This window comes from Rousettus aegyptiacus, unplaced genomic scaffold, assembly GCF_014176215.1.
Source record: "Rousettus aegyptiacus isolate mRouAeg1 unplaced genomic scaffold, mRouAeg1.p scaffold_m13_p_8, whole genome shotgun sequence".
Classification (NCBI taxonomy): Eukaryota; Metazoa; Chordata; class Mammalia; order Chiroptera; family Pteropodidae; genus Rousettus; species Rousettus aegyptiacus.
Window position 1 is genome coordinate 53,901,355 of NW_023416311.1, and position 23,063 is coordinate 53,924,417.

The following is a 23,063-nucleotide window of genomic DNA, read 5'->3' on the forward strand; positions in this document are numbered from 1 at the left end:
TGTGTTCAAGATATGTTAAAGGGAACTGATGTAAGTGTAAGGCTCACACCTAAGAGTTCATCTTGACAGTCAAGAGCATACATTTAAGTTCCCCTAAACACGAACCATAATGTGTACATTTACTTGGGAATGTATAAAGGACAATTTTACTAAAACACAGAACCTAGCTCTGTAAAGTTATACTCACTGATGAGTTTAAACCAATTTTTAAAATCACGTCCCATCAGTACACGTCAAAAGCCTACAATATGTTCCTTGACCAAGTAACTCCACAAGAGGAATTTATCCTAAAAGAATCTACACACATATATGTACAAGAATGTTTACAGCAGTATTGTTTACATAGCAAGAAAAAGGAAACAACCTAAATGTGTAACAATAAGGGATGGGTATGTTCATATCCAATGAAATATTACGCAGACATAAAAACTATTTATATCTACTTTAACCATAGAAAGGTGTTAAAAATATAGCATTAACAGGCAGGTTATAACATTTTAAATAAATGTTCATCCAGTTGGACATAATGTTAAGAAAAATGGTAACAGTGGTTATTTCTGGGAGGTGGAGTTATGGGTATGTTGGATGTTTTTATTATATTTTCTATTTTTACATGTAAAAAGTAGGAAAACACACTCAAACATGTACAGATCATGTTTTAATCAGTCGAGATCTAAAGTTAATAAATTAATGAAAAATTATCAACACTGTCTCAGAAATGGTCCTGGTCAGTGAAATCAGGAAACCTCCATACCAACAGAGAATTTGCTAATTTCCCATAGGACCTCCTATTAAGAGGTGGTGTCTATTATCTCCACTCCTTGAATCTGTGCCGGCCTTATAACTTGCTTTAATCAATGGAATTCAGCAGAAGTGGCACTATAACATTTCCAATCCTTGCTTTAAGGAGCCTTGCGGCTTTCACTATTTCTCCTTTGCTGATCTGAAAGCCTTGTGAGAGTAAATCTTGAGTTAGCCTCCTTGTGGATGAAGAACCACATGGAAAGACAAGCCCAGCCAACAGCCAGCACCAAAGGCCAGATATGCAAGTGAAGCTATCTTTAAGTCTTCTCTAGCTCCAAGTTAAGCTGTCAGATGACTGCTGCTACAGGTAACTTCAGGCAAGATCAGTGGAAGAAACATCCAGTTGAGACCAATACAAATTACTAACCTACAAAATCATTAGCAAATAAAATGATGGTCGTTCTAAGCCATTTGAGTTTTGTGATTTATTATGCAGCAATTGATGACTCATTTATCCCTCATCCACACAGTATACTATCACTATTTCAGTGTACATACTATTCTTACAGACTAATTTGTCCCTTAAGACAAAACTGAGGTTATGCTATGTATATCAGTTCTATGATTCCGTGACATCTTTGAAATGAGAACACACGCAGGGAGGGCCCCAGTTATTCTGGACTTCCCACTCAGACCCATCAGGAAAGAATGGAACACCTGGCATTCAGAACATTTTGCATTCTTCATACAAAAACTTCGGTGTGCAGCTGTGGGTTTCTCCCTCCAAAGCCCAAGGGGCTTTGTGTACATGATCTCAGAGCCTCTCCGGGCCTCAGCAATGAGGTTAGACATTGAAAAAAGTTAAAGCCAAGTTCATCATCACCAACACCATCATTTTAACACCACCACTAATAATAACGATGATAAAAACCAACATTCAATGAGGGCTTTAGCATGCACTAACAATGGGCTGATCACCGCAGAACAGTTCAGAATATCTTTTGAACCAGACAACCCTGCTATTTCCTGTGTAACTTTAAGCAAGTTGATTTCATCTTTCTAAGCTCAGTCTGCTCATTTGTAAAATGGAAATAAAAACAACACCTACCTCATTGAATTGTGAGAATTAAATAATACATATAAAATATTCAGAGCAGAGCCCAGCACATAGCAAGTACTCAATAATTATCAGCTTTCTGTATTATTAATTAGCATTTAACATATGTCATCTCATTCAATTTAATGTCCACAATGTTTTACAGATGAAGCAATGAGAGTGTTAGAGGTTGAAGAACTTGCTAATAAGTGGCACGGCCAAGTTCTAAACCCACATTTTTGCCTGTAGTAGCTAAACCCTCCAACACCATGTGATATGATTTAAAATAGCCCAGGAGTGTCAAAGTAGGCCCCTCTTGCCAGGGAAATGTTTCATCTCTTTGCAGCCTCTGGGGCTGGGGTGGCCACAAAGCTACCTCTCAGTCAGAGCTGAAGAGGTATATGGAGGTGTAGGATGGCCTTAGACATTAACACAACTACCACAATGTGTCTGACACGGACACTGTGGTCTCCACAACTCCCTCAGCCAGATACTTAGTAGATAATCAAAAAGTTCTCCTTGATGTTGCCCAATTACATTCACTGTATTACTCCTCCATTGTGGGCAGTAAATTGGGCTTTCCTCCTCATCAAGATTATGAAATTAATCAAATACAACACAGTAAGTGCATCTAATGAAAGCTTTATTTTTTGCTATTTCAGAAAACTAGAAGCTTTTTTAGAGACCCTCTAAACTTATTTTTGTTTTTTTACATATAAAAGAACTAACTAAAGTTTGTCCAAAGTTATTTGGGTGGTTAGTAAAAATGACTAGAACCAAGGAGATTTCTTTTTTTAATATTTGCATTTTAACTTCCCTACAGGGAGATGGAAGTGAGAGAGTTTAACCCACAGAACCACTCCGCTAAGTTTAGTTCTACCCAACTTGAGCTCAGTAATTTTGAAAACAACCACTTTCTCAGACTTACAGGAAATGGTTAAGTAACCTCAGAGAAGCCATTTGTCCTTGCACCATAGTACACAAATTAAAAAAAAAAAAAAAAAAAAAGTCCTTTACAGATAATAGAACATCCTAACATTATCCAAGTACTGAAATAGCAAATCTATAAGGTGTTACAAGTTATTACTCTATTCTACATACCCTTTTTCCTTTAAAAAAAAAGAACTATGTTTTTTAAATGAGCTTTTACATTTTATAATAAAATGAATTCTCAAGACTTTAAGACCAAACTAGAATAATAAAATTCAGTGCAGAAATAAAATGACAGTTCAAGACTGAGCAACATCATTCCATCCTGATCTTGGACAAAACAGAGACATGATTGAAAAAATTATATATTTGGAGAAATTTCTCATGTTGTTGTTCTATAGTTGATTTTTTGGGGAAAGAAACATGTGCTGTCTTTTTTTATCTTGTAGTACTAGTTAAATCCTGGTACAGGAATATGTAGCACTTGGAATGAGAGACTCTATATAAATATTACTATATTAGTTTTCTAGCTAAGTGATAAAACTTTACTAATTTTTAAAATGTATTTTTGATGCAAATATTTCTAGCACATTTTATTACTTTCCCATCAACATACGATCATCATTGTGGAAAAAAATAAACTGCACAGCTACTCGCTGGGACACTGAACTCAGTGTCTTGGCTGATGAGAGTAATAATACAGGAAATAATATCTCCATACCCATACCCCAGAATCTGGCCAATTTGCTTAAAAATGCATTTCAATGAATTTAAAATTACAGCGAATCATACTGCATGGGATTTTTTAAAAGTTATAGCTCAGATTTATTCACTGAACCAGTGTTTCATTGAAATCAAGTTTTACTGCAGCCATTGACTCCAGTTATTTTTCAGGTGATTTATAAGTTCAACCTCTGGCCGATTTTGATTATGATTCACATATAAGACAGTCATCATTTCTTAAAGATAAACAGAAATTATTCATTTTGAATAACAGAGAGAAAAGATTGAGAAAAAAATGAACAGTGCCTCAAGGACCTGTAGGACAGTAGCAACAAGACTTACATGTTAAAAATATTAGGGCAGAAAAATTATCTGAAAAAACAATGGTCTAAAACTTTGCGAATATGATTTAAGAAATTCAAGTGAACCTTAACAAAAGAACAAGCCCAAAGAAAGCCAAACCAAGACACAAATAATCAAACTGTTAAAAATCAAAAGTAAATAAAAACTTAAAACCAGCTAGGGAAAAAAATGCATGTTACACATAGGGTAACAATAATTCAAATTACCACGGATTTCTTAACAGAAAACTATGGAGGCCAGAAGTTGCTAAAACAGCATATTTAGTGTTTATATACACATATATAGAACAATTATTACATCTATCTGTGCAATACATGTAATACGTGTAATATGTTACACAAATATATCTTTGGGTAAAAGTGAATCGAGAATACATTAAAAACTCTTACAAATCAGCATATGAACAAAGAATTTGAACGGCCACTTCACAAAAGATGATACAATAATGGCCAAAAAAAAAAAGATGCTCAATAGTCCTCAGAAAAATGCAAATTAAAACCACACTGAGATAGCACTACATACCCACTGAATTGGCTAAAGTTGAAAAGATTATATCATACCAAAGGATGTGGAGAATAAGCACTATCATACACTGCTGATGGAAATGTGGAATGGTAAAACTAGTTTGGAAAAGTTGGCAGTTTCCTAAACTTAAAACATACAGCCTACCAGATAACCCAACCAATCGACTGCTAGGTATGTACCCAAGAAAAACGAAAACAACTGTCTACACGAAGACTTGTATTTGAATGTTCACAGCAGCTTTATTTGCAATAACCCAAAACAAATGTCCATTAAGGGATGAATGGATAAACAAATAATGATATATTGATATAATGGAATACTATTCAGCAATTTTTTAAAAAGAAAAAAAAACTACTGATATTATATGGACGAGTCTCAAAATAAAATTATGCTGATTGAAAAAAGTAAGGCCCAAAAAGATAGTGTATGATTAATTCCATTTATATAAAATCTATATAATTCCATTTAAATGAAATTCTATAAAATATAAACTATTTGTCTATAGTGACAGAAAGCAGGTCAGTGGTTGCCTAGGAATATGAGTAGAGGAAGGGATAAACTGTAGTGGTTTTTTTCGTTCTGCTTTAATTTTAAGTTTAAAAAATGTAACACCAAGACTTAGGAACATGCAACACTTCAGTACTCTGATTTTAATTATAAAAAAGCCAATCTGAGAGGCTTGTTCATTTGAACAATTACTGCACATTCACATGCCGTACTCCAGGGGGCTTTTTTCCACAATTACTTTTTGTTCACTCACATAAAAGAACCATAAATGGTATTCTGTTTAAAAGTATTCTTGACACTTACTATAAACACCAACAGAGTGAAGAGCTAATTCTCTATAATGTCAGCATTTCAAGGTACTTTGTATGGGTTAGGATGGTTGTGTATATGACCTACTTTTATAGGACGTTAGTTCAGTTGGCTGAACTTAGAATTGACCTACATCACTGCGTAAGTTTAAGATGTACACCATGATAATTTGAATAATGTATTGTGAAATCATTACCACCACAGGTTTAGTTAGCATCCATCATCACATACAGATACAATAAAAAGAAAATGTTCCTTGTGATGTGAACTCAGGGTCTACTATGTTAACAACTCTCCCACATATCACACAGCAGTGTCAACTACAGTCATCATGTTACACATCATACCCCTGGCACGAATTTATTTTGTAACTGGAAGTTTGTGCCTTTTGACTACTTTGCTCCATTTCTCCCTCCCCCATATCCTGCCTCTGGTCACCACAAATCTGTTCTCTTTTTCTGTTTGGTGTGTGTTCTGTTTTTTTTGTTGTTGTTAATTGCGTATTTGTTTGCTTAGATTCCATATGTGAGACCATATAGTATTTGTCATTTTCTGACTTATTTCACTTAGAGTAATGCCTCCAAGGTTCATCCACAGATCCAACCGTAGGATTTCCTTGTTTTTAAGGCTGAGTAATATTCCATTGTATGTATGTACTATAACTTCTTTATCCATTCATCTATTGATAGGTGATTCCATGTCTTGGCTATTGTAATAATACTGCTAAGAACATGGAGGTGTAGATATCATTTGAAGGAAAAGGCAGCTTTAAGTAGATCAATACTCGTCATTCATGGCCCTAAATACCCCAGGGGGAAAAAAAAAAGAGGGTTGATTCTAGTTTTCTTAAAGGTCTAGATCATTCTATAGCAGGGCAGATATGGGACGAAATAGTTTGTATTATTCTGGACTCCATAAATCAGGACAAACAGTAAAAAATAATAATTGAACTTAATCATGTAGGCCTTTAATTTATTAAAATCAAGGTAAGCCTTAAAAATCACCAAGAAGCTAAGAAGTTAAATGACGTTTCCATATTATAAGCATGTTGGAGGGAGGGCTTTAAAGAGAAGCATGTTAAAAATCCTTCAGGTATAAACACAAAATAGATAAAACTCAATTCTTTTTTTTTTTAAAGGCAGTTAAATAGTTTTTAAAAATTTTGTGTCCTCCCCAGTTTAGAACTATCAGAGCTGAAATAAGTAACTGTAGAATCCTCAAAAATAAGGCACCTGATATATGGTTTGTCAGATGTGCCTGTCTAGAACATTTCTTTCTCCTGTGACCTAGATCTATCTTAAGAAACCTGCTGCCCAATTCCAACAGCTCCACTTTTACCAGCTTTGGATTCCTAAGGTATTCTCGCCTGTCACTGTAAAAGACAGGTTTATTGTTTAGAGTAAGATGTAGTACTGGCACCTTGGGCAACCCTGAAACTCTTTCAGTGGGTCTTCGAGGTCAAAACTATTTTCATAATAAGAGGTTATTTGCTGTTTCATACCCAGTCTCTCATGAGTGAACATTGAGCTATCCATAGGCTACATGACATGTGATTATATCAGACTGAATGCAGAAGGAAATTTGAAAATCTAGTTTTTTATTAAGCCAGACGTTGAAGAGATTTGCAACAATGTAAAATTATGCCTCTCGCTAATTTTTTTGTTTTTGAAAACAGTTATTTTTCATTAAAAGACATTACTTATGTTAACATGTATAAGTTTTTATTGTTATTATGAAATTAATATTCTTAAATTTTTTAAGTGTTAGTTTCTAACAGTAAATATCTAGAGGTATAACCCACATGAACAAATACTTTTAGAGGTCCACAATAATTTTTAAGCGTATAAAAGGTGTTCTGAGACCAAAAAGTTTGAGAAGCAAAACTCTGACTTCAAAGAAAAAAAATCTCAAACTCTCCAGACATATTGATTCAAGCATGTAAGTTTCAGTATGCTGTTTGAAAAAAGCATGTATATAAACATAAAAAGTAAGGAAAATAAATATAGAAGATCTGGATCACTCTATAGTAGGGCAGGAAGGGACAAAGAGTTTGGGATCATTCTGGATTACTGGGTCCAGAAGAAAGTAATTGAACTTCACCATATGTGCTCCTTTGAGCATCCTCAGGCAGGAATGTAGACTCCAATAATTTGTTCCAGTGGAAAAACACAATCTACTTTACCCTGAGGTAAACAAACTGTCCAAAACAAAGGCTGCATGTTATGGACTGGATTGAACCCCCCCGCCCCCCGCCCGCAAAATTCTTATGTTGTAATGTTAACCCCCAGTGTGATTGGGGACATTTGGGGACAGGGCCTTTAAGGACAAAATTAGGTTAAATGAGATCATAAGAGTGAGGCTGACAGGACTAGTGTCTTATAAGAGGGAGACATACCAGAGCTCTCTACAAGCACACAGGAATGGCATGTGAGGATACAGCAAGGTGGCCATCAGCAAGCCCGGAAGAGGGCTCTCACCAGAAACCAACCATGCCTGGTGCCTTGGTCTTGAACCTGAACAACTAACCTCCACACCACAACTGTAAGAAAAATAAAATTAAACCACCCAGTCTGTGGTATTTTATTATGGCAGCCTGAGCTAACTAATACACTGCCTAGATTGTGTTTCCATGTAAGTACTCCATATATATACTGAGTTAGAGGGGGGCAAAGTGGGGTTTTTTTTTTTTTTTAAGAGGGAAGGAGGTGTTGAATACTGTCTTCACAGTTCACACACCATTATTCATGTTACGTGGTCACTAGGAAGTTGTATAGGTTCTGTTCTTCTCCAGATGTCATTTAATTTTTATCCTTGGATCAACATCAGGACAGAAACATCTCCTGACTAGTTTCACAGCCAACCTCATGCTGTAATTAACTCATACTATTAGTTATTCTGTTATAACAGCGAATAGGGAGCCCTGCCTCTCAGAGGCTTTCCTGAATTGACAGCCATGATGTAGCTTCACTTCCTTTACTCTTTCCATAAGGCCACATGAATGCTATGTATGACCAATTGGTGCCTTCCTCTCAATTCTGAGATAATTAGGAAATTCTTTTTGAGTTGAATTTAATTGGCTCGGGAATTTTTTTTTTTTTTTTTTTTTTTTTGGCTCTCTAATGAAGGGCAAACTACCCCAACAGCAGGTCAGCCAGAAGGTCCTATACCACTGCTGGACAAGAAATTGATTTAACTGCATCACTTCAGTCTCTAGCTGTGGAGTAAGCACAGAAGATAAATGAAGGGAAGAGGAAAATATGGGGTCATTCTTCGATTTTGATTTTGAAATGCTTCAGAGTAAAAGACTCCAGCTTCTTTTACCATCATCTTCTTCCTCTCAAACACTGAGACCATGTCTTATTGAGCACTTTGTACAAAGCACCTGCTGTGTCTGAAATGCAGCAAGTGCTCAAAATGTATTTCAGTGAAAAGAGAAGCTGAATGAACGCTGATAAGACTATTCCCAAAACAATTCGATTTAGAATTACTCTATTTGCTATAGAAAAAGGAAAAAAGCATTAAAATTCAACTTTACTTAGAAAAAAAATAGGAAAAAAACCTCTAAATTAAAAAAAAGTACAAACAAAACAAAAATGTTATTTAAATGTTCATTTTGAAGGTATTTTAAGTAATACTAATCTCCAATATATTTATTGAACATCTAATACATGTGGGATACTATGTAAGTTGCCAACTCTAGTAGCAACCAAATACGAAGAACTGTTTATTTGTTATATGTAATTGATGGTTTCTGGCTAAACAAGTATATACATTCCTCATATAGAACTCAAAATGTGGTTTTAAACATTTAGTAAATGGAGTCCTAAACAAGTGGTACCTCTACTCTCATAAGATACCATTTATGTTTCTTTGAGCATCCTTGGGTAGAAATGCGAGCTCCAATATTTCATTCCTGTGAGAAAATACTATCTTCTTAACGCTGAGGTTTCCCAGAAACAATCATGGCCCCCAAATGAGAAATGCCTCTATCCTGTCCCCATGCAATCCATCCAAATAGCCACCTGAAGGATTATTCCTTACATCATTCATATTGCTATTGGGTCAAAAGCGCTACTTTATATGTTTTAGAAGTTCAAACTATTATCTTTGTGTGTAGGGGGGGGCAGTTTCAGAGACTCCTAGCAGGGTGTAGGTAAGAAGGTAAATGGCCATGATTCATATCATGCTCAGAGCCAAAAACTGCTGCCAAGTTACAATACTTTGGCAAAAATAATAATAATAAAATAAGGATGTCACAGTCGCCATCAGAAATACAAATTCACTAGTAAAACTAGCCTCTTATAGGCTTCCTGTAAGGAAACATAGCAAAATAGGTATGAATTTAAACAGAGACATGTTTGTTTACATTTCTGATACCTATGAAATACAGGCCTTGTTACCAGTTAATGAAGTACCCTTATTCTATATCTCCGTGTTAACACTACCCCTTTTGGTCTTAAATTCCTAACTACTTAGACCCTACCTGACAGACAAAATATATTTAATACCTGATCTAAGACTAAAACAAGTTCCACTTGTATGAATAATGAGGTGTTGCATATTACATTTGCTTAAAGGAACCAGAAAAACACATCTACACCAAATTGGATATAGAAATGAATAGTTCCTCTACTCTTACACAGCACTTCCTTGAAAGTGTTTTAAATGAATAATAACAGTAATGGAAAGAATCCTCCTATACTGGCCTCTAGCCTTTAATAAATAAGACACAAGAAATATTATTGGTTCCCCAATTTTAAAAACCTGGCTGGAATATGTCAAACCACCCTGCATCTGAAACCTCAGCTAATATTAGAAAAAGTTTCTGTTTCTGCGCACATTTTAGTTTTTAAGTAAAGACAGTAAAACGTCTTGGTACTATCCTGGAATAAGAATCCCAGAGTTAGCAACTAAGGAGTTAGGATTTGAATGCAGCAGTCTGAACTGCTCTTTTCTATTATACTACGCAAAACAGTAGTCTTACAAAATGAGATAGATTCATGGATAGATCTCCAAAATGAAAAAAGTACAAAATCAAATGTGTTTAAGGAAAGTGGTGTGGGATGGGTCCTGTGCTTCTTGAAGCCTGAGAGTTTCTGAAGAGAATGTATTATTTTGTGCTTTCATATACTTTTTAAAAAAATTAATTCTGCTGGATTATAAGCTCCACAAGGGCAGACCATGCTGTATTCATTATCTGTACTCTAAGAACAAAGCTTGGCACAAGTTAGCACACAGCGAAGATATATTTAAATGTATTTATTCTCTGAGGGGGCTATCTTTTCAAAAATTATTATCTTTTTAAAAAGAGATAAAGGGTACACGTCAAAAAGAAATTTCAAAAACACCTGTTAATTGAGGCAGTTTAAAATGGCATGCAAAAAGAACCTGTATTAAAATATTCACTCTATGCTTCTCTGAGTCCTACTCCTGACACCCCAAAAGAAGGACAGAGTAAAGAAACATGGAAAACTAATTTTTGTTTGTTCTATTTTCAGTCTTGATGATAAAAATAAGAGATGGAAAAAAACTATTAGCATAGTATAAAATGAAAGAAATTCAAAATGAAAAAAGTGGGAAAATAACCCCCAAAAAAGAAAAATAACAATTAAGTAGATTTGAACCACAGTGTTAGTAGGTTTCAATAAAACAAAATTGAGCCTAAAGCATTAATCTCCTAAAAAATTTTTTGTTCAATATAGTCCATATATACATATTTATCTTATTTTCTCTGGTTGTTACGCACAATAGAATATAGAACCAAGAGAAAATATAAAATTTACAAATATGCACGAAGTTCTAAAAATAACCATTTAGTCCTACTAATCAGTATTCAAAAACATTGTAGATTCCACAGAGAAAATACTCTAGTTAAAATTCTGGCTGGAGTATACCTAAAAAGCATCAAGTTAACAAATGAAACATAATATTCTATGGACTAAAGAATACAGATAAACAGTATGGAATATTGAGAGCATTATTTATTATTATGACAATGATCAGAATTCACATAATGATATGCCATTTTATTCACTTAAAAGTTAGTCGATTTCCTTGTGGGGGAAAAATTAAATTAGTTTAGCTTAATTTTCAATTTTCTTTTCCTTTTCTAGGCTAAATTATTTATCTTAATGTTTATATTTATATTAAAGTTGTCCTCCAGTCCAAATTTATAATCTTTATCTTATATAATACTTTAAAAATCTTTCCTCTTAACACAGGTCCCACAGTCCTTGATGATCCTCAGTGTACCCCTTAGAAAGATTCAGCTATAAAAAGCAACTGAAATTGTCAACGATGTCTAAATATTTATGCTCATTAATTTCTCAGGCAAATCTACAAAGTGGTAAACACCTAAGATCTAAGGCTAAAAGTTTATTCTTAATTCCATCAATTATCTGGATATAGTTTTCAAAAGAATCTTAACCTGCCATAATTCCTTATTCAAAATTAAAAATGCCAAAAATCACCAAAAAGTGATTTAACACAGAATGTATATCACTGAATGAGATCAGCAAAATAAATTTTTAAGAACCTTTCGATGTGCACACAATGCTTAAGAGTTAGAAAATACTTCAGTGGGTAAATATATTTGCTGAACTTGATCTCAGATGGATTTGAACAACGAATTATTTTGCTGATAATTCTCTGAAATATTTTTCCATCTGACTCATCAGACTGATAAAGCACAAGGTAATGATAGTCTTAAATCTCTATAGCAAAAACTCTGCCATCAATTTACAACTTACTGAGAGTCAGTTTGTCGACAGCCCACTTTTAAAAAAATAGTAATGATTATCCAAGAGTCTGGGATTGTAACCACATTTTTTTCTACCAGTGGTCATTGTCATTTGATTATCTGCCAAGAAAAGCTTCTATGCACGAATTCTTCAAGTCTTTTCTCAAATTGGCAATTAATTAAAACAGAACTATATACTCAACAAAAGTGGACAACTAAACTCAAAGCTAGCCACATTTTGGTGAATGTTTATTTCTAACTAAACACACACACATATTTTTATTATCTGATCCCCAAGTCAATCTAGATCCTCTTTTCTACATTTAATTATTTTTCTGTGTGCTTCCTTCAACTAAAAAGTTACCTCAGTAGCCTGTCTTGATGCAAACGAAAGTGAGGCTGCTGTTCCAAAGAGCAATTCATTTCTTATTCCCACTAATAACCAATAAATACTCTGCTCAGTCTGAGATGTTTTCTTAATCTAGCCACTCAATCTAGACTCTGCATGGACAATGTCAGTGGCCCAAAGAGTTAGGTACTTAACATTTAGTTTAAAAAAGCAGAGAAACTACTGTTAATATGCACAAGGGGGAACCATCCCAAACTCTTGGAAACGATCTTGATCAATCTGGGGAACACCTCCCACCACACCCCAAGGTGCACAGCGGCCTCCCTTACTTAACTATTGAGGTCCTTTTGACAATTATGGGGCAAGAAGAAACTAGACAAGTATGACGCAACCTCTGTCTTCAAATCACACTACCAATACCAAACTTAAATAAAGACCTTTGAAACATTTAACTCTCCTCAATCACTCACTCCCACTAATCTCAACACACTTTTTCCTCTAAAGAAAACTTTGGGATGGTATAATGCTGTTGAAATGATGAACACTCTATTTTAAATCTCACAAATTAAGTTACAGCTGTGAGAAATACTATGGCCCAAAGCCTTTTTGCCCACCAGAAAGTTCCTCTATGACACCAAATGATTCCTGAGGCAGTGTCTGGGAAACACTACCACAGAGCCCTCGTCATCACTGCTGTGAAAAGAGCACACCCAACCCACAGAGGTACCAGTTCTTTCACTTCATTTCCCATCATCCTATTCTCCCAGCTTATAAAATTCCCCCCATCCCCCATCCCAAAACATCAGGAAGTCTTCTTTTACTACCTTCAACCAGCTCACTGGCTTGGCCTCCTCCAATAATACAGAGGGACTGGAGAAGGCTTTGGACCACCCAGCCCCCCAATCCACAGAAGTCTGGACAACTGGCTTGAGTTTTGTTTTGGTGGCTGCATTCTTGAAATACATGGGAAGAATGCCCAGGAAGATCTTCATTAAGAAAACACTCCAAAAGGAAAAGCACTTCAAAGGATCTTCTACAGTTGACTTGATTCTCCACTGTTTTTTCAAAATCCCTTGTAAGCCTGAATTTTCTTTATTTAACAAAAGGAACTGGTTTCCTCATAGTTTAGATGCGAAGGTTGGAATGTAAAAAAATTTAATTGTCTCATTGTTCAAGCATCAGTAGAAAAGTGAAGTAAAACTAGGCTATAAAGAACAGGGACTGCTATCATAATGGTCCCACAAAGTCAATGGCTCTATAGCCCTCTTTTGTATTTATTTTCCCCTTAAAATCTAAAACATTCAGGAAAGTTAACAATCCTAACTTACAAGTAACTATGAAAGAGAGAAGTGCATAGTATGATCAAACTTATGGCAAATGTTTCCTAACTACTAGGGCCTTCAAATGCCTTAACTGATTCGTCCCCTCCCCGCTCAACTACTTTTGTCCAACCAGATCCACCTACCTGTCCCAACCCTGAATCTATCTTTCAGCTTCATACACAGTGTCCTGCTCTCCAAAGGAGGCTCATTTCTGAGCCAAAGATTTACAAGACTCAAGGCATGACCATTTTGAAAATCTCTGCCCATTAGACGACTCCTTTACATAAATCTATACATTTCTTTCACCTTTTTCACTAATTCTCCTAGGTCTCAATTTTCCCTGAAGATCTTTGGATTCAAAGTCCTATGGGAGCTCCCAGGACAATCACAAATGAATTCACAACAATGAATCAGGTTACAGGGGAACCCTGACCATTATTCCACAAAGATGGGGACTCTGTCACATTTATAGCACAGAAACATTAAGGTGATGAGGAGCTTTCTCAAAAAAGGCCACTAGATAAAAAAGGAACAAAAGAGCTCCAAAATCTCCCACCACTCTCTCAATCTTGAATTCCTGTGAACACTCAGAAAAAAATGCATATTGAGGGATTCAAAAAAAAAAAGACTAGTTTCTCTGGTTGCTCCAATAGCATTATGCAAAGGCCTATGTGTTAGTGCCAACTCCAACCTCCTACAGTTTTCAAGACATGAGGTAACTAATTTATAGAACATGGCTGCACCGTCCTCTTCACCTCAACTGCCAAGAGCCAGGGGCCTCATCTAATTCCATTCCAACTTCTGGGGTAATCTTGGCGAATGTCCTCCACATCTCAAATTCCTAAAGCTTCAGAGAGGGTCAAAATGCTGCTGTTTTCTAACAGGAGTATTACACTAATCAGTAGAAATGTGAGCTTATTGGTAACAGATGTTATATAAATAGGTTATAAAGACAATCCTATACATTTATTTTATAATTACAAAACTGTCTTAAAGTTTTATTGCTTTTTTACTTCTTTTGTCTTTTTCTATTTTTATATTAGCATGAAAATAAAACAGATTCTTCCATTTCATTTCTCTTATTAAGGTTAGCATTATCTGATGACAAGTCTGCGGGGTCTTTTCTAACAGTGTCTAGCAGAAAATCTTCTTGTAAGTGGGCATTCAAAAAATGGTGTCTGACTGAACTACTGAGAAAATTACCCTTGCTAATTTTCTATATAATAATTTCCTTATAATCAATCTTTCTTGGCTATAAATCTTCCAGACTGAGTTTTCAAGGATCATCCATAGATAAATAATGATCACTGGTTTTAACTACATCTAATAGAGGCTGTCTATCTTGTCCCAAGATACTCTTTCTTAGAGGTTGTTATGTAAAGCAAATAACTTTTCCACTACTGTTTTCCAGCTAAAAACTGAATTGGTTTCTAGTTACAGCCTCAATCTTAGACTATTAAATGATGTTAACACTATTCCTATATAGTTCCTATTTTCCTTAAATGAAATAAAAAACTTAAGACAGAAGGACTAAAAAGAGAATTTAACTTGCATTCCATTACATGGAGAAACTACACTTTGCCATTTTATAAGGGTTTTCTCTTAATGTGGTAGTTTATCACAGAATAAAAGAAAAATATATATAAATAAAATGTGGCAAGTTCACATTTTTGACTGATAATGCAGAAAATTTTTTTTAAAGAAATGCATACTATAGGACAATTATTATTTGTAAGATAAAAAGATGATATCAATTTTACACTGTCTTATAATCCATGAATATCTAATTTATTGTTCAGGATTCTCATTTTGGAAATTGGGAAACACTTTCAATGAGATGCCAATCTGAAAACAAAAACAAAAATAGTTTTATGAGACAGGAAAATCCTCCTTGCTTGATTATGTACCAAGCTGTAGTATGAAAATGATTTCTGTTCATATGAAAAAATCGACAAATTGTTTAAATTATGTTTTCAGTTCTGGGACTTCAAAATATTGATCCTTTTTCACTCTCTAGATTTATTTCAGGCCATACCACAAACTAGAAAGCACAGAGGTAAATATACATATACAGATACACACACATAACACAAACATATATATATGCGTGCACTCACGCACAGGAAAAGAGATCCTTCTCTGTCAATATGCTTCCAAATCCTGAATTTGCTCCCTCCTGGTAAATACTTCTAACATCCTCAAAATGAAGTTGCAGATTCCTAGGTTCAACAACCTCAGATCTACTCAGATTCTGAGGGTGAGCCCTGACAACTATATCCCTTAATAAGAGTTTAAGTTACTCTGAAATATCCCAACCCTGCATCCACATGAGGACAAATAAAGCTAGCCAGTCATCAAATAATTATTTGCCTTAAACTAGTAATATCTATCTAAAGACCTAAAGAGTTGCCACCACTTTTTGTTTGTTTGTGTTATGGTAGTATATAAATCACTACCTACCGAACAGGACATAATAGTTACTGTTAAATCATTCTTGAGTACTGGTCCAGCACATCTCTCTCTCCCTACACACACACACAGTCACCAAAGATCCAAAGCCAGAATGGATGTCCAGCCTTCAACATAATAGTCAGCAGTCCCTCTCAAGTGCAAGACCAAAAATATCTCCTGAGCCAAATGGGTATTGCTGACACTAAGATCCCTCTTTATAAGCCTTTTCTGGAGATGTGCATATTAAATAGTTTACAGCAGTATGTTACCTGGATAGGTTAACATAAGATGTTCATCAAATAAACCATTATCAGTAGGCAGAGAGGAGGGCCCAAGAAAAATGAGCCAGCAGCAAGTTTTAACAGGGAAAGTACAGAAAGATAGCTAGAATATATGAGTAGTGAAAGCCAGAATGACATAACAGAAACTAAATTTGCCTCCTTTACAAATTTATAGGTCAGAGGGTAAAATCACAAGATTTAAACTGAAAGCTATATGTTCCTGAATTAGTAAAACTGTCTTTGTTAAGCTGTTACAATTCTTTTCATATACATAAATACATGAGAAAATTTAAGTGGTGAAAATTTTGTTAAAAGAATGTGAATGTGTAACAAAAGACAATACCAAACTTTGATGATTCCTGCAATCATAAATTATATGGATAATATTCTATACCAGAATACTCAGATCTATAGAAGATTAAATGTACATATCCTTTGTACTCAAAAGGATTAAGTACAAAGATAAACATACTTTCTGCAATACCATGTCCTGTTTGAAGACACTAGAAAATTCTACAGCTATCCTTGAAAAGTTCTGAAATATAAAACCAGTCTACCTTAAACCTGAAAACACCTCAAATTGCTAGGAGCGAATCTCTTGACTTTTGAGGTTGTAGTTTCTATTCTCCTTGTTAAAGGATGCCAGATAAGGCTCTAAACAGTGATTAATACATTAACCAAAATGATGTATTGCCAAAATGTCTCCAGCACAGACTTAGAGAACCTGGAAGACAGATAGGAAAGGATTAGAAATCCAATTTCCTACATGAAATTTGAAGGATTGCTTCTTTTTTGTTCTCCTCTGTAGGACTTTTCCACTGCTCTCCTAAATGTGACAATTTACAAATATTCATATCCAGAGGAGCTTATTCTCAGAGGGGAGTAAAGACCCCTATTTTAAGACTTGAGAATGTACTTTAATTCTGTAGGCACAGTTTCACCAAATCAGCTAGCAATGATCTTGACCCAGTGGATGACTCAGCCTTGTGCGGATATTTTTTTTTAAAATTTACATTAAATTTCACATTTAAAATCCTACAAAGATGGAAGCTCCAAGCATTCTACCTAGAACAAAGAAAAAGCCTTGGAATAGTCATTTGAAAGGATTTCACCATTTGTATTTAACATATTTTACACTAAAGTACTAGATGGTCTCTAAGGTTCCTTTCCATTTAAATCTTCCTTAATTCTAGTAGTGACTTTACCAGGCTCTGCTTTGAGCCTTAGCAATTACAAATAGAACATGAGAAAGAAAATTCAGAATTAAAGTTGTCATAATTAAGCCTAATTAAACAGCACAGACAGGAAGATGGCAGTAGAATAAAGCATTCTGAATTAGGGACAGGGAAAATATAATGAGTAGTTCACAGGCCCATTCGTGAAGCACAACATACAACAAAGTCTGGATGGTGTCTGGAATATACAGTGCACAATTGTCTGTCTCTTGAGTGGCAACTTACCTACCGAAACGGGGTAGACTCTGGCTTCTATTAATGACAAATTATCTAATTAACTATTGGCAGGAAAACACATATCAACTAGAGAATGAATTCTCTAAGTGTGAGTTCTCCCTTACAGGTAGTTTTCCTACTTTTTATCCCAAAAGGGAATCCATATAATCAATGCCGCAAAATGGTAAGACATCTCACCCTTATATTTTGACTCCGGCACTTCTGTTCCAAACAAAAGCCATCGTTTTAACTAGGATGGGATTTATTCTCTTCATTCAGTAAAGGGCTGTGGCTGTTTGCAGGGCATCCTGCAGGCTCCTACTTTGACCCTCCTCTCAAGTCACATTGTGATATCACTGTGACGGACCCTCGATATTAAATAAGACTTCATTTGAAAAAGTGATGTTATCTGGAGCCAGGAAAGGAAGCTTGAACACCCTGCGGAGTGCCTCATCACCAGACAGAAGGAGGCAATGCGGGCGGGCAGGCACCTCCTCGGCACCGAGCAGAGGTTGGTTAAACAAGCTTTTCCCCAAGTTTCCTTTCCTTCCACTAAATTAACCTGCCAAGTTCCCCCCTCCCCTCCCCCACACTGTCCTATTAGGAAAAGTCACGCCAGCAACTCGCAGAAGGACAGGGAGACAGCTCCCAGAGCAGCAGAGAAGTTGGGTTTGGCAAGGGCCACGGCTTAACCCTTTCTACACGAGAGCCGCGGCCGGCACCCATTCTCCGGGGTCAAACCCGGGCTGCTAACTTTCCCCGGCCCCCACCTCCGCGCACGGCAGCCCAAACTTTGCCGTTCCTCCACCTGGCTGCGCAGCGGAGCGTGGGTCCCGCGGCACCCGATGCCCCCCCCCCCAACCCCGGGCAGGCAGTGGCGCTGACCTTCACACCAGCCCGCTGCCCCGCGCTGGCCGCCGCCCGACCCTCAGCCCCCAAGCCTGCGGCCGCCTCCCCCAGTCCTTTCCCCGCCCCCCAAACACTCGCGGGAAACCCGCGGTGGGGGCGACAGCCCGATTCCTAGTGTCACGACTGGCCCCGATCCCCTGGGCCCCAAAGAGCCTCAGCTCCGACACGTCTGGCTGCCCACTCACCACTGGTGAAGGGCTCCATTTTCCCCCCGCCGCCGCTCCTTACAGCCGGAGCACCCTAGCTTCCTACTCCGAGAGCTGAAGCGGCCCTGCCGACTGAGCATGCCCAGCGCGGCCGCCGAGGGCTGTTGGGGAGGTGCCGCGAGGGGCGGCCCCGCTCCGCCGATCTGCCGTCCCGCTGCTCCGGGTTTTCGCGACAGCTGCAGAAAATGCGAGGGAGGCCAGAGAGAAAAGCACCGCATCGCCCCAAGCCAACTCCTGGGAGAGGAAGGAAGAGAGCAGGTTTGAGCTGGAGACGGGCCCGTGGGCGGGGCTTGAAGAAGCCCTGCCCCCCCGCCAGAAAGGCCGGCGTTTTTGTCTCTTACAGCCCCCGGAACAACGTTCAGTCGTTCGGCAAAAGTGACAGCCCACTGCGTCCCTCCCGGCTGGGTCCTAGGCGCCGGAACGCAGAAATGACCGTGGGAGAAAAACACGGTCATTGCCCCATGGAGTGGACATTCCAGAAACACAATAAACAGAAGATACACGAGGCTGAAATAATGCTCCGCTGAGCATTAAATCAGGGTGATGTGATGGAGAGTGAGTCGCTAATTCGGATGGCTTGGTGAGGAGAGGCCTCCCTGGGAGGTGCCACTGTAGCCGAGATTTGAAGGCGGAGCAAGAGCCTGAGGGCGAAGGTTTCCCTGGGGAGACTGGCTCCGGGGAGCTCACTTCACCAAGGCTCACAGGAGCAGGCGCTGTGGGCCGTCTCGGCAGAGATGCCCGCGCACAGCAGAGTGGTCCCCAGTGGTCGTTGGCGGGGAGACTAAGGGACCGGCCGGGACCCCTGCGGAACCGTGAGTCCCAAGGGTCCAGTCCTCCGGCTACCGTTCCCTACATGAAGGCGAATCGCAAAACCCGGCGCTGGATTTGCAGTGGGCCGCGGGCGCTGCACAATGTGGGCAGGAGGCCTGCCCGAGCCTACTAGCCCTGAATCAACACCTGCGGCTCCAGGGGGTGTCGCCGGTGGGGTTTGTGGCCAGGCCTGGCGGCGCTAGGCCAGAGAAACAGAACCTCTCTTAGCAATCCCTGCACCCCAGAACTCGCGCCTTTGCCTCCAGTCCTGAGCCACCATTGTTTCCAGTGTCAAATCCGGGCAGACCCAGCGAACCTACAGGATGGAGCAACTAGGGAGGAGCCTTGTGAGCCCCAGGGAGGTTCCTCGCGGCCCCAATGCCACAGCCCTTGCACGGCGTGCTCACCGCCGCCACTCTCCGCGGAGGCCGCGGCCCTTCCAGAGCACTTCCACCGCCTCTTCTCCCTCTCCTTCCTCTCCTACAGTCCTGACCTCTGCAGCAACTTGGCTCCAGTTGTGCCTCACGGCGCCTGCCAACTGTCACACGCTCCTCGGAGACTGTCAACAGGAGGACGCAGGGCGTCGAGGGCAAACAAGTCCGCGGCAAGCGCAAACCGTCTCAGCGAACCCACCGCAGGGGGTCATTTGACCCGCAAGGGAATTAGGTATTAGGTTTTAAAGAAAAAAAATCGAGGCTCAATATTATATTTTCAAGTGTCAATTGTATTAAGTCACGCACTTCCCACTCCACTTTAAAACCTCCAATCGAGCTCAGAATAAAAGCGAAACTCTACCTAACTCTGGGACCTCATCTAAACGTGCTCACGATGCTGTGGCTACAAAGGGCTTCTTGCAGTTCCTGGAAGTAGCCAAGTTCATTTAACCATTTCTCTTGCATATTTCTTGTGCAAAAACTTCCTTCTGCCTGGTACTTTGCCTGCTGAGTCCTTCTTGTTATTTAGGTCTCAGCTCAAACGTCACCTCTACAGAGAGCTCTCCTTTGCTACAGAATCTAAAATAGGCATAAACATGATCTACTGCTTAATTTTCTTATAGCACTCATTACCCTCTAAAATCATGTTTTGGTTTGTAGCTTCATGATTATCAACCTCCCTTTCAAGTACTCAAGTCCCATGAAGACAAGGTCATTATCTTTTTTTTTTTTTAGGGGTTATGTTCTTAATCCCTAGACGAATATGCAATAAATAATTTTTGAATGAATATGTGAATGGATGCGTGGTGTTTAGAGTTCTAGTTCACTTGCAACGTTGAACACTTTCAGATTATCTCTATATTGAATTGTATGTTTGTTATCAGTACAGAGTAAGTGTCTATCATATGATACTTCAAAGCCGCTCTCTCCCCACCGTGTTAATAAAGATAATAACAGCCCTTAGATTGCATGTCCACCCACACCCCAGGGAACTTAAGAATCAAAAACAGGAAGTGAACCACAGGGGCTGGTGTTTCAGTGTTCAGATATTACATAGTACATGCAGTATTGATTTCTGTTAGAAGAACCCCACACATTGTATTGCTTAGATAAGAGGCTCTTCTCTGTATTCTAAGTCATGTTCCTTTGGAGTTATTTTTGCAGCCAAAGAACTTAATATCAGAGACATTTAAAACTCCACAGCTTGTTAAATCTCCTCACCTGACCTCACCTGTAAAGTAGAGTCTGTCATGCTTTTAAGTTATCCTGTGTTTTCTTAAATACTCCATTTCTGCAGAGACTTGTAGAAATACTTCACCATTACACTAGTAAATATAGGTGGATCGTCAAGCCTTTCTGAGATTTCTTTGATAAAGAGACAAATAATTTCTTTATTCTCTCTTTGCCAACCTCTTGGGTCTCATTCCTCCCATTTCTACACACACACACACACACACACACACACACACACACACACACACAGACACACTACCGTTTAAAGACTTGTGACTTTATATTAGTGGTAAAAGAGTATATACAACACCAAAACGTTTCAGGATCCTACCTACCCCCCAACAAATAATAATGAATTTTATTTTTATTCTGTTTTGTTTTGTTTTGGGGGGATATCATTTTACATCTGACTTCGTAAAGCTTTCCTTGAGAAAACACAATTTCTCAGATTCACCACTGAAACCCATTATATTTCAGTCTTTAACCTTCTCCTATCCTCCCACACAGAATTTCCTCTTTAATTAAGGGCATAAGACTTTAAATTATTATGAAGATACTATTCATTATCAGAGGACATAGTATGACATTATGTACTATACTCATCTACTATTTTCAGAATCCTTGCTCTCTACTATTTACATTTGAAAACCAAAAATTTGGAGGGCTAATTATAATATAAATAGCATGAAAAGAAAAGTAATGAGCTCCCTGAATAACAAGCAGCATTTATTTATTTATTTATTTATTTATTTATTTATTTATTTAAAAAGCAACAAACTTGGCTAATACATGAATATAGGAACATTTTCTTTCATTCAAATAAAGCACTTGGTATGCCATGGATAAGCTAACCCAAACTTCAATTCAATAAATGATAGAATTGAAGACTAGAGAAGTTAGAGGGTTTACTCACAGTCCAGTAGCAGACATAGTATGGAATCCAGGTGATATGTGTTCTAAGTCAGTGCTCTGGAATTTGCTGTTGCTTCCCTATTCCCACAGAGAAATTAAGGTCAATGACAATAACTTAAGAAAAGGATAGGGTATAAAGAGAAATGTAGCTGACTTCAGGCTACTAGAAGTTTGGCTAGTCCAGTGATTACTTAATTGATATTCCAATTTAATGTATTGATAGTCCATGTCAACTTTAGGTTTAGTATTAGTAAATATTCTAATTATTTTGAAATGAACAATAAAATACACTAATTCAGTGTACACATTTGAAAAATTGTTCAGCACTCTTTTTTGGGGGTGGGCATACTTTTTAAAAAAATTTATTAAAATTAGTTTCAAGTGTACAGTACATTGGTTAGACATCTATATAGTTCATAAAATGATCCCCCCAATTGTTCCCTCCTTCCCCTGGCCCTCCACCTAGACAACATATTAATGCTTAACTGCATTTCCTCTGCCATGCTCTTGAATAAATGGAGGATGCTACTTACTGCCAGGACAAACATGACCACCATGAGGTTTCCAGCTACTCCAGACTCTGCTCAGTCACCCCAAGATTGGAGGAGTCAACATCTCATCACTAATTGGCAGCAATTAGTGACTTTTGAAGTTATACCAAATTAAGCAATGTTTAGAGCTCTAAGAAAAGCAGAATAATTACCCAACAGAGTTCTTGTACAGTTAGACATTAGCAAAAAGATTCAGCCAAATAAAGTGAAAGGTTATC

At 37.8% G+C, this 23,063-nt stretch overlaps 1 protein-coding gene across 1 annotated transcript in view; it reads right to left on the bottom strand.

Annotated features, from left to right (window-relative positions):
- Positions 1–18,992, bottom strand: part of LOC107518277 (leucyl and cystinyl aminopeptidase) — an 87,615-nt gene extending 68,623 nt beyond the window's left edge. Inside the window, exon 1 of the mRNA XM_016159775.2 lies at positions 18,885–18,992. Within this exon, the coding sequence (XP_016015261.2) occupies positions 18,885–18,903 (19 nt within the window). The 5' untranslated portion in view covers positions 18,904–18,992. The remainder of the gene's footprint in view (positions 1–18,884) is intronic.
- Positions 18,993–23,063: the final 4,071 nt, after the last annotated feature.